Below are 13,345 nucleotides of genomic sequence, written 5' to 3'. Positions count from 1 at the left end.
GGACGGCCGGCAATGGTAACACGGGCAGCGCACATTCCCATCACGGCTGTTGTACTGCCAATAGCTACTCGGACGGCAGGTGATTCGGCAGGTGTCAGGGCTTTTCGGAGACGGCTACGAAGGTCTGATCGCATAACCGACACTTCAGCGCGAGTATCGATGAGGGCTTCAACGGGTCATAATAAATATTTCAGCAAGGTTCGGTCGAGCTGCAGGGGACAGCAGAGGTTTTGCAGTCCGAGTCGTCAATGCATCCTCACCTCCGGGGGCTAGATTGCTTAGTTTCCCGAGAAGCGACCTGCGTAGGACAGGGACGAGGGACGTCGGGGTGTAGGTGAACTGGACTGACGGCGTTGCGGCGAGGGCGAGCGGCTAGTGGTGTTTCCCCGAGAGGGAAAGTCGGCATTGTGTGGTTCAGTGAGGGGCGACAGAGGCCGAGGGTCTCAGTCGAAGCGGCGATCAGCATACGGTCGAGGTGAGAAGTACCAGTGGCTATTATGGCAATGGCGGGAGACGTGACCAACCAGGGGCAAGCAAAGCGAACTGGTCTGTCATCCGGTGTTCGCCACTCAGAGGGGTTTCAATATCGATTCGGGAGCGACTATCGAGGTGCAGCAGAGGCAATCACAAGAGCGGTAGGGGTGGGACATGGTCGGACGGCAGACTGGATGTCCGTGTTTGCAATTTCTTGGCGCACAACAGCTTGAATGAGCGACATGGTCATGTTGTCATGCGTGTGGGAGCAGTGAGAACTTGGAGCCATAACCTCAAGTTCGCGACGAATGACCTGTGTAATTCGTCGCCAACTTCTTTGGCCTTGTAGGCGGATGTGACGCCGGAGGGTCGTTGCAGGAGGAGGTGCCAGCCGTATTCGGAAGTCGCTTGAAGCGTTGTACGATGCGTTTGCTCTTCGCTTGCTCAAAATTCCGGCATTTATTAACGATGGACTCGATCGTTGAGCAGTTCCTGCAAAACAGGAGGTTGAACGCATCGTCCGCGATGGCCTGCAAGATGGGTACTACCTTGTCGACCTCCAGCATATCCGCGTCCGCATTACGGCAGACAGCCAGAATGTCTTGAATATGCGCGACGTACGATTCGGTTGATATCTGGGCACGAAACGCTAGCTCTTGCTTGGCCTCCATTTGACGTCCCACAGGTCTTCCGAAAAGATCGCGTAGATTTTCCTTGCAGGAGTCCCAGCTTATAACGTCGGCTTCATGCATCTCGAACCATACCTTCGTGGTTCCTCCCAAGTAAAAGATCACGTTGACCAGCAAAAGCGTGGCATCCCACTTGTTGTGCTTACCGACGCGTTCCTACGACGTCAGCCAGTATTCGACGTCGACCTTTCCAGTGCCGATGACAATTCCCGAGCAACGTAGCTGGGTTAGCACTACTTCAGCTGACGTCTGAGCGGTGGAGGCAGCGTGAGTAGCCATAACAGCGGAACCGATGTGAAGCCCGCTGCGAATATTCAGGGCCGGCTTGTGGCGCGAGTACCCTGCACCTCCACCAAAATGTTACGGGGATATCTATTTACAGTATATACAGTTACAACGTTAAATGTAGCTCAGTAGCCAGGGTAACACCATCTACCGATCGTCGAGACACTTCAACCTCCTCTTCACCTCCCAACGTCTTTTGTCCACAGTGGCACAAACTCGTGCGTGACAATATTATAAAACAAATGCCCGCTCATAACTTGAACACCTTTAACACCAGGAAGACATGCATAGTTTAGCTACCGCAGTATTCAGCAGGGCAATGCGCCTTAATTGGAAAAATAATCTGCATACTTTCACTTCTATAAGTCTCCACATAAGATCACCAATCCATAATACTTCAATCAACTTGCAACGATTATTTTCTCTATTCTAGCTAGCATAATGACTACTTTGAAAGACGCGAGAAACATAAATGTATCCAATATCTTATTTTATGAGAGAATAACTAAGGTATTTCTTTGAAATATAACTGCTTCACAGAAGTTAATGAGGTGAACTTAATAGGCGCTGTCCGCGTCACACCCTCAATGCAACGGCTTCCTTAGAGTAGTTGGAAAACGGGACTTAGCGTGGAGAGGAGGGAAACGCATGTGTATAGCACTCTACGTTGACGCCATGACATGTTTGTGGTATCGAACACATCATAAGGTTATGTGCAAACACAAGTTCATTACTGGCTGTACCAGCTCCTAACAGTGTGACAAAGTTTTGAGTACGCACAACATTTATGCGCCTAGTATCTGCGAGGTTGTAGCGTTGTGCTATTGCAACAACCCGCCATGCCATAACCTCGACGGCTGCGCTCTTGGCGCATTTCTGTGCTCCTGGTCTAAATAAAGGTAGAAGTAAATGAAAGAGAACATCAATTGAAAACACAAGAACTTCTGAGTGGACATATTATGTTCTTAAACAAAAAATTTACAGACCTTTCCAAGACGCGATGCCAGTAACTCCCGTGTGACGAATTGAGTGTGAATAAAATGGTACTAATTGTGGAATATCTTACAATTGCATCGTTGTTATGGCTCTGCTAAAGAACTCGACCTTCTTGTGCCTACCGAAACAGTCTACCGATTGTCAAACAATTTAGGCGGTTACTTTGAGGAGTTCGAAGTTGATCTTCGTTATTGCCTATTGATGTTCTACGTTTTCATACGGTGCAAATTTTTACATAATGCGTGTTTATTTCCGGTGTAAAAGAAGAGATACGGCTAGTCCAATTTATTATAGACCTTCGTGGATCGCTCCAGTTACCATTATTTCATCACCCTCGTAGTCTGATGCGTACAGGAAAAATATAAAGAGATGCGCGTGTTCGAACCAATTTGGCGAAATTCATTTCTAGGTAAAACGTACTTATCGCCATTCACAGTGTGTCGTTATGATATTTCAACTCTTGAAACGGATTTCAATCGGATACGTTTTTAACGCTAAAGCCTTTATTGGCTGGAGTGGCGAAAGCGCGCACCCATCTGGCGTGCGCAAAAGGCGTCCGAAAAAGCCGTGTCTGGAAAGGACGTGACCTCTGCCACGGGAAGTGACGCCGGCGCCAACGCCTGCGACAGCAACAATCGGCGCGCGCTCCACTACACCGCAGCAAACGCCTGCAGCCGCGGTACCTCCCATACATGGTGCGGGTTGTGTGTATAGTCTCCACCTGATACTCGAATCAGAAAGCCATTATAGTGCCCTTGCACCCCGACACAAGTACACCGTCACTGGAATGGCAAGAGAATGACGACACCGGAGGCAGTTAAACGACATCACGCACGGAAGAGAACAAGGGAAACCGAGGGGCCAACTTTTTATTAGTCATATTATAAGAAGTCAACAAAGACACCAAGGAGAGCATAGGGGAAAGTACACGTACTTATTATTTGAATTAAAGGAATGCTAAATTATGAAAATGGAAGTGGATGAAAAAACTGCTGGCCGCAGGTGGGATGCGAGCCCACGCCTTCGCATTACTCGTGCGGTGCTCTTGCCAATTGAGTTATCGCGCCACCGTCTTTCCATTCAATTTATGGGGTGTCTATGTTTATAGACTTGAGGAGGGAACGGAAGAAGCTGGTACATTAGAAGCCTATCAATAAATTAAGCGTACGAGGAAAAATAGCGGAATTCCGGATCAAGCTACAGAACAGGTATTCGGCTTTACCTCAGGAAGAGTACTTAGTGTTGAAGCAATGAACGACAATGTTATGGGCATCATTAAGGAGTGTGCAATAGAACTCGGTGGTAACTTCGTTAGACTGGATACCGGTAAGCTATAGCAGGAGACGAAAGATCTGATTAAAAAACGCCAATGTATGAAAGCCTCTAACCCTACAGCTAAAATAGAACTGGAGTAACTTTCCAAGTTAATCAACAAGGGTAAGACAGCTGATATAAATAAGTATAATATGGATAGAATTCAACATGCTTTCAGGAACGGAGGAAGCCTAAAAGCAGTGAAGAAGAAACTAGGAATAGGCAAGAATCAGATGTATGCGTTAAGAGACAAAGCCGGCAATATTACTAATATAGATAAGATAGTTCAAGTGGCTGAGGAGTTCTATAGAAATTTATATTGTACCAGTGGCACCCACGAATATAATTGAAGAGGAAATAGTCTAGAGGAACTTGACATCCCACAAATAACGCCGGATGAAGTAAAGAAAGCCTTGGGAGCTATGCAAAAGGGGAAGGCAGCTGGGGAGGATCAGGTTACAGCAGATTTGTTGAAGGATGGTGGGCAGATTGTTCTAGAAAAACTGGCCACCTTGTATACGCAAGGCCTCATGACTTCGAGCGTACCGGAATCTTGGAAGAACGCCAACATAATCTTAATCTATAAGAAAAGGGACGCCAAAGACTTGAAAAATTATAGACCGATCAGCTTACTGTCCTTTGCCTACAAGCTATTTACTTAAGGTAATCGCAAATAGAACCAGCAACACATTAGACTTCTGTAAACAAAAGGACCAGGCAGGATTTCGTAAAGGCTACTCAACAATAGACCATATTCACACTATCAATCAGGTGATAGAGAATTGTGCTGAATATAAGCAGTCCTTATATATAGCTTTCATTGATTACGAGAAAGCGTTTGATTCAGTCGACACCTCAGCAGTCATGCAGGCATTACGGAATCAGCGTGTAGACGAGCCGTATGTAAGAATACTGAAAGATTCGATAGCTGCTCCACAGCCACCGTAGTGCTCCATAAAGAAAGCGACAAAATCCCTATAAAGAACGGCGTCAGACAGGGAGATACGATCTATCCAATGCTATTCACAGCGTGTTTACAGGAGGTATTTAGAGACCTGGATTGTGAAGAATTGGGGATAAGAGTTAATGGAGAATACCTTAGTAACTTATGATTTGCTGATGATATTGCCTTGCTTAGTAACTGAGGGGACCAGCTGCTCCCTGACCTGGACAGGGAAAGCAGCAGGGTGGGTCTAAAAATGAATCTGCAGAAAACTAAAGTAATGTTTAACAATCTCGGAAGGGAACAGCAGTTTACGATAGGTAGGTAGTTACCGCGGATCCGGCTCTTGAGACTGAAATAATCAGAATAAGAATGGGCTGGGGTGCGTATGCCAGGCATTCTCAGATCATGAACAGCAGGTTGCGATTGTCCCTCAAGAGAAAAGTGTATAATAGCTGTGTCTTACCAGTACTCACCTACGGGGAAGAAACCTGGAGGCTTACGAAAACGGTTCTACTTAAATTGAAGACGACGCAACGAGCTATGGAAAGAAGAATAATGGGTGTAACGCTAAGAGATAAGAAGAGAGCAGATTGGGTGAGGGAACAAACGTCAGTTAATGACATCTTAGTTGAAATCAAGGAAAAGAAATGGGCATGGGCAGCGCATGTAATGGGGAGGGAAGATGAGCGGTGGTCATTAAGGGTTACGGACTGGATTCCAACAGAGCGGAAGCGTAGCAGGGGACGGCAGAAAGTTAGGTGGACGGATGAGATTAAGAAGTTTGCAGGGGCAACATGGTCACAATTAGCGCATGACCGGGGTAGTTGGAGAAGTATGGGAGAGGCCTTTGCCTTGCAGTGGGCGTAACCAGGCTGATGATGATAATTTTGATGTTTATCTGCTAGAAATAATCTTGGGAGTGTTAACCAGCGCCACCACTCACACACCTTTGTTGTTTGGCTTCTTATTATATCATTATAAAAAATTGGGCTCCTCTGTTTTCTTTCTTCTCGTTTTTTACATAGCGAGGGTCTCGAATCCGGCAGCATTGATGCCTGCAGGTAGCATGTGTGGGTTTATTGACTATTTGCCTACACCCAAAAAGTTGAAGTACACTTGGCGCCTGCGGCAGAAACGATGTTCCACATCCATCGCCAAAGCTTGTGACTGGCAGTGCTGGCTAATGCTTCCAGAGTTGGTTCTAGCAGATAAACATAAATGCCGCATAAAGTGGATGGGAAAACGGCGCTACGGTATCCGAATTACTAAGAGCATCGCACGCGTGATGCGAAGGCGTGAATTCGCATCCCACCTGCGACCAGAACTACGGAAGGTTAGTCACACATAACTTCGCTGTTTATCACGATCCTTGCATATTTTTTTTTGGCATCCGGCAACGGAAAAAATCTTCATGTGGGCCGATCCCGGTGATAGTGCAGAAAGGACCCAAGCTCAATGGCACGTACCGCTATGGGCTCGGGAACTTGTTATGCGCCCTTGAACTATTCTTCTCGCACTTGGGACCCGAGGAGGTCCCAGGCGCACGGATAAGAGCAGGTGTTTTTGAAAAAAAAAATGTTTCGTAAAATTTTTCGAAGAGGACTCGAAAATTTGCTGCGCTAACCGCGTTAACGCGCTAGTGCCACTGTTCGCGTGTTCGTCGTCGTCGTCGTGTTCTTCCCCATCTGGCTCCGTTGCCGCTCATCATTCCAGCGTGGAATTCTCTTTTGTCGTCGTAATTGGAAGGCCGCGTCTACGGGGGTGTGAGCCATTCGACAGCTGCGTTATCGATGGGACGGACACGTATAGTTCGTACACCCGAAGAACAACATGCGTAGGAGGAGCGCCGAAAGGAAGAGCATCGAGAATACAAACGGCGCCGGCGCGAAACGACCACGGACAAAGAACGTTCCCGCGATGCTGAGCGAAAACGACAATCGCGAGCCCGGGCACCTTCGAACGAGCAACAACGCCCGACTCGGAACGCAAAATATGACAACTATTTCACTCTGTGAAGATGGAATGGCAGAGAAAAAACTTAGTTTTTAGATTGAGAGCTTTTACTGTCGTCAGCTTTCGCTGCCATTCCATCTTCACAGAGTGGAATGGGTGTCATATTTTACTCCACTTTCGTTCCTCTCAATTTATCATTTGTTTAATCCATTTAATGACTAGAAGTATTTTTTCCCTACGCTGCCCTTCGTGTCTGTGTTGGTTGCTTCCTTATGATACCACCGATGGAAATAGTACCACCGTGGTGGCCGTACTCTTTCGGTGTACCCGAAATCTGTGACGCATACAGCCTCGACGAAATATAGAGAGATATGTAAAGTGATGTCGACGCCACTTTGGATTGCAGCAAATCATGTAAATAAACACAATTCGGCTTTTCACACTGTCTCATTCTTTATAACACAACTCGGCAAAGCATTTTGCAGTACCCCTTCGTAACAACAAACTGGCCAGAAGAAGCGCTTTCGCGTTCTCAGCTCATAACAATGTGCTTCGGGGTCCTCTTAAACATTTTTCAACCTTTAATCTAAGACGAGGAAAGTCCATTATATTTACTTTTTATTTTTCAGGTTCGCCGCGAAGCCTGGATGAGGCAACCATACGTAAACTATACGGTAAGGATGCAGTATGCCCGTGCGAGCTCCTGGACATTATGCTGCTCAGTGGCTTCAGTGTTTGTTCAAATTGACTGGGAAGCGATCGTGTAATAAATTGTCACGCCCAGGGTATATGAAATCCTGAATATATAAAGTCCGACGCATGGAAAAACTGCATGGAAGTCCTTTAAGCATATTCTTACTTCCAGATTTTGTGAAAATTAGCGCCAAATATATCTGGACCGTCGTCTGGCATCAGACGACGGAAAGCGCCCGTGAACGAAGTTTCGAACAGCTCGAGTTGACGCGAAAATCCAGCAGGCACGATCAAAATTGTCATCGCATGGTGTTAAATCGTCATGTTTGTATACAGGCAATGAACATCGGGTTTCGCGACAATGAATTTGAAACGGCGCGGCATGTATTCCTGTTGAAGTGTCTGTCATTGAATTTGTCGAGTTGGTGTGGTTTTGCTTGCGGTAAGTGAGCGTTGTGCTAGGAATGCGGCACACAAGAGTGATCTCATTTGCAACTGCTCAATAACAGCTGTACTTTGTGAACATTAATGTTTTATGAACATTTATGATGTTTGTACCTTTATATTTTTGTACGCGAACCTTGTGTGCCCAAATATTCCAGTGCTTCTGTCCCAGTTTTTTCAATGGACGGAATGAGGAAAACTGCCATCGGGGAGGAGGAGCAGCTGGCGCCACACATAGCCACCGAACTCTCTTTGAATACAATTAAAAAAAACGCACAATGCGATGCTAGATTCAGCATCTGAACGGGGCACTTCGAAAAATTACTTCTTCACGTTCGTAACAGACCACCTGGAAGTAAGAACCCACTTCAAAAGCCATTATGTCCCCGAGGTCTGTTCAAGCCTCACGAAGATATCGCAAACAAGAAAGCTCGGACTATCTCTGAACGCCACACTTCACTGTTGACTGCTTTTAAATGTCAACCGTAATACCAATATGTTTCTCCACGCTATTTGCTTGTGAATTTTGTGAGCCAGGCGTTAGCAACAGAATTTTGACAGACAATTCTGTTTTGCGTAGTCGGAAAACTTGAATTTAGGGATTTTAACATGTCCCTTAGATATCGCTGAAAGCCGGTTAGTGAGTTTAAGTAATTATTTCGTCAGGGATTATTACATACATGCTGACTCGGTCCCACCAACGCTAATAATATGCTGCCGGAAAGTCCCGTTAATCTCTGCTCTCGTGTATAGTTGCTGAATAATCACCTGGAGAATATTTTAAAAGAATGCGCCGCATTCCTGTAACGGCCTTCGTGGCTCTTTTGTGGGGAAGAAAATTCACGCAGAAACTCATCTGGGAGTTGTCCAAGTATGCGTAAGCATTGTGCCACTCGCTCACCTCCACACAGCCTGGTGTAGTTATCAATGTTTATGGAACTTGATCCGACCTTATCTGTCCTTATTGGTCGTTACAAACCTTATCAGTCTAGATACGACCATTGTCAGCACTTATTGGTTGTTATAGAACTGATCGTACTCGATCCGAGCCTTATCAACCCTTATCGGTCCTTATCAATCTTATTGGATTTGATCCGACCCTTATTGGTGCTTATTCACCTTATCAGAATTGCTTCCAATTTTATAAGCCCTAATCGCTCTTTAGCACTTTATCCATCCCCGTCGAGCCATTATCAACCTTTATCAGACCCACATAACCCCTCATCACTTTTTATAGACTCATTGACTGCTTATGTATCTGTATTGGGCAAAGTGAGGCTCATAAGCCCAGAGATCGGTTACATTTCCGTCGCTGAAGGAACACCCCAAAGAAAGCCACATCCCGCGACCACCAAAACGCATCGGGCATGTGGCTGGTTTAGAATTAAATTTTCGTAATATTGGAATTTTCATATTGTCTATAATGCGACACTGCATGTGGTCCTAGAGAAGGCTTTAAGTCCACCATCACCAAATCTTTCAAGAAAGCCTTGAGAAAAACTTTTTTTGCCATGTGCTTTGTACCTCCGGTAAAACTCACCTCGTGCAGGCGTAGGGGTTTAGCCCAGGTTTTGAAAGGAAGAGTTGCCAAAACCTGGTTGAACCAAAGGGGCTGTTTCGTTCCGTAGTCGACCAACGGCCATTTCTGTCCACATGCTGAAGCTATTGATCACTGCTTGGTAGACTGTACGGATGCCGTATTCGTCTGGCACGTTCTCCAAAGATGACTTAATAACGACTTAGGTATAACACAACACATAATTCGTTTCCTACCTTTGAAAGACCCCTGTGACCAAGCCGTATGACAAGTTCATGTTACTTGGCATACATATCCTTTGGCGCCCCCTAGAATGTGCGGCAGGCACACTGAGTCATCGCTTAGCCTTCGGTTGCTTTTTCGGAAATCTGTTGCTTATGGTTCGAAGTGTGCACGCTGCGCAAGAAACAGCGCCGGGCTGCGCGCCTTTATTGGACGCTTTCACGTGCTTGCCTGACTTCTGAGTGTGTTTTCAGTCATCATAAATTTCTATGGCACATTGCTTTTCTTGTCTTGCTCAAAATTGTGCTCTCCTGTAAGAAAAAAAAAATGTGGTTGTTTAGCTCAGTGGGTAAGACACTCGGCTTCTGAGCGTGGAATCGTTAGAAACTCACCACTGCCGACGTGTTCACTTTCGAACTTATTTTTAGTTATACATTAATTTAATTATAGCGATTAGTCATACGTGACAGACGGACGGACTGATTTCCTCCTTGGGTAGGCATAGAAATGCTTACGCATTTAAATCTAAAAAAAAAACGTCAATTCCTCTCGAAAATAATATGTTTCCATATTTTTGAAGTATTGGGGCGTTGGCACTAAATAAATCGCTAATTTTCTGGCCATCGAAAAAATTTCATTCCAGGATAGCACTTTTTTAGTAGAGCACAGCGAAAGTAGTAGTCTGATTCTTTCCAGTTTTCGCGTGAATCTAACCGTAACGCCTGCGCCTGCCTGGAGTTATCTTTGGATGACAATTATGAGAGTGGTCTGCCATATAATGACTGTGGTTCCCCGATACCTACGTGACAAGGCAACAACCATAAAATGTAGCTGATTGGTCGAACAGGAAGAGAGATGTCAACTGAACGCTCTGAATAGTGAGAGCATGGTGACCTCTGGAATCGTCATATAGGCGAGAAAAAGAACGAGATTGATTTTCCTTTTCTTTATTTACATTAAAACAAGCAGACGGTGGTATCAAGAGGTGGTGAGTAGCTGAAGGCCAGGATAGAAACGTATTCCTTATGCTAGCTAGTAAACGATCAAGCTTCAATAATTTGGGCACAAGCAGCTTCATGGCTCAGAGTATTTGTGGCATTCTGAAAGTTGTTCTTCGTTCTCACCATTCGCGTACTTAGGCGGCAATATACAGAGCGCACCTTACATGAAGTGCGAGAGCGCTCGCTATCAGATAATTTTTCCACACATCTGAAAAAAAAAAAAAACATCGCGGCCCGGAAGTTCATTTTTGCCCGAAATGAAGGCTGTAGCATCCAATCTGATTACAATATTTTTCTTCGTTCGCGCAAAAATAGTTTCTTGTTCAAATCAAAGCAATAACTGATACCCATTACAAGCTGCACGAAGCTTTAAAATAAACCCATGTGGCTTTCCCAGAAGAAACTTTTCCGCCTTTAATGCGAGCATAAACAACGTCTAGCGTTATACTAGAGGAGGCAATATTGTTTGGCTGATTTTATACGGTGTAAGATTCGCGTAGAATAAAAGTTTGGCAGTCATAGCTTCTACGAAAACTAGAAATATGCCTAATGTGCTGTACAATTAGTCGTATTCTCACAGAAGTGTTGTCTACGCTACAATATATTCGATGTTGCGGATTAAGAAACGTAAAACCTTTTGAGAGGCTCAGATGGCCTCACGACATAAAATCAAGAGACAAGCACTGTCCTCCATATGAATGAACGAGAGGTCGGGTGATTGGTTATTTAGGACTACCTGTGTCTGCTTGATGTTTCTTTCATTGCGTCGATGTCTAGCAAATCAAGAGCAGGAAGGAGTACTGATGTTGAAGAAGCGTTAACGTTTTGACTGCCTTCTCCTGACGTAAGCGTCCTCCTTTCTGAGGCAAGCCATCACCGCGCCCTGGGTCAGAGACGACAAGTGCCACATAAACTATCTGACCAGATGTAACGTTCGCATGAACGACTGTAACGCACCTTCCAACAAAACAGAAGTGCACAGGAAGAATGAGGCTTGAAATCGTCAGCAGTTGCTGAACATGGAATATTTCATGTTCCTTATTAAAGCGACAATAATTGTTCAATCACTGACGATGATAACATAACCTCAGCTCATATGCTCTTTATATGAATAACGCTTGGTTTCATTATCAAACCACATTTTAAGAGAAAGAAATGTGGCCTACATAGTAGCTGAGTGAGTTCAGAAATGAGGTTCAGAGGAAACAAGGGGTCGTTGACTGCTATAAGTTAGGGTGTACAGCAACATACAAAAGATAATTTATTTCCGCGACATGTTTAGACGACAACTGATCAGTGCTCTCTTCTCTCTCTGTCGCAGGAGACATTGCAAACATCACTTTGCTTGGCAGCCAAACTAATGAGCGCCCGCGTTTCCTCGATGGACGTGCCGCCGCGACAACATATTTGTGGCACATGACACCAGCGAACAGCTCGAAGTGATGGATCCGGTAGCAACGACAGATGCATTATTTTCTTACGAGAAATAAAAAAAAATGTTTTTTTTTTCATTCTTCTACGCTGAACATTCTGTGTGCCTCTTGTATACCGATGCACATTGCCTACCTCGCCATGATTAGAACCATCAGGGTTGATTAGTATGCACCTCGGTAAGCATGCTATCGGGTATGCCGTAGACTACCGGGGCCGCGTGCCCGGCCTTGATTATTTAAAACTTGACTATCTGCTTCCCCAGCTTTGTGTCATATATGCTGAAACCGGTGATGTAGAGCACTCCATCTGCTTATGCCCACAATTTGACGTCGAAAGAAAGACGTTGCTTCATAACATACATTTCTGCGAAAGACTTTCGACACGCCAGCTTTGAAAGCGCAGTGTTCCCTGAAAGGTTCGCAGCAATGGGAACGAAAGTTTACGACTGTTGATCGCCTTTCTTCGCGACACGAAGTAGATCAGCGATGCTCAGGCGGAATGATTCTCGGCCAACCATGTGAGGATAACGCTGCCGGCTTAAACATTGCCACCACCTAGCGCATTCCCTTGGTGACAGTGCAGACAACGCTCACGAGCTTCATTTTAGGTGAAGCTATGAGCTCCCGGTTAATTCTAGGAGTCATCAGGGAGGTAGTGGCCGAATGCTGCACCAGGGAGGCCAATTCTTGTTCTGGCGAGGGAGTGTCTTTTTGTAGTAGCTTTGTGGGCCTCCCTAATTTCGTTGCAACGTGACTAGTATGGCCTCACTGGCTCTCGGCATCTTTTGCTGGTGTCGGGCCCCACTCCAAGCCTGAAGATGTAGTGTACTGAAGGAGGAATCGAGCTAACGACCTTGAGATTAAAAGCCTGTTCTACCTCTGCTCCACGCCCAGCAGGGTAAGATCATATGCAATTTCGAAGGTGCAGTAAAAGCAGCGGAACAATTCTATACTGACCTGGGGCGCTATAACGTAAAACTATTCCAAACTTTTCTATTCCAATTCTGCAATCAGCCCTGCGCGATTGGTCAAAAACTTTTTTGGACCACACGCACTTCACCTGTCTGTCACGCGATGTCACGAAACCCACGAGAGCTCCCCATCTGATATGACGTGTACACACCGATTATGAATGATTTGACCGAACCAAAGAAAAATTCTTATTTCTGATTCGACGCCTTTTCGCCACTAGACCTAGGCTATTGGTCAAAAGCCTTGGGGCTGCACCCATTTCACGTGCCTCTCACGCGACGTCCCAAAACCGCAAGAACTCATTGCGTCAAAGTGACGTGTACGCGTTGAAGATGCATTATTATGCCGAACAAAACTGAATTTTCTTCTGAATAGCCGCAGGCTGC

General features: G+C 45.5%; 1 protein-coding gene across 1 annotated transcript in view; it reads left to right on the top strand.

Moving 5' to 3' along the window:
- LOC142589043 (putative thiopurine S-methyltransferase) overlaps window positions 1–12,062 on the top strand; it is a 50,929-nt gene extending 38,867 nt beyond the window's left edge. The window contains exons 7-8 of the mRNA XM_075700831.1: window positions 7,287–7,331; window positions 11,876–12,062. Coding sequence (XP_075556946.1) covers window positions 7,287–7,331; window positions 11,876–11,997 — 167 coding nt within the window. The 3' untranslated portion in view covers window positions 11,998–12,062. The remainder of the gene's footprint in view (window positions 1–7,286; window positions 7,332–11,875) is intronic.
- The last annotated feature ends 1,283 nt before the right edge of the window (window positions 12,063–13,345 follow it).

This window comes from Dermacentor variabilis, chromosome 7, assembly GCF_050947875.1.
Source record: "Dermacentor variabilis isolate Ectoservices chromosome 7, ASM5094787v1, whole genome shotgun sequence".
NCBI lineage: Eukaryota > Metazoa > Arthropoda > Arachnida > Ixodida > Ixodidae > Dermacentor > Dermacentor variabilis.
Note: the sequence above shows the minus strand (reverse complement) of the source record. Positions and strands in the feature narration are given on the sequence as shown.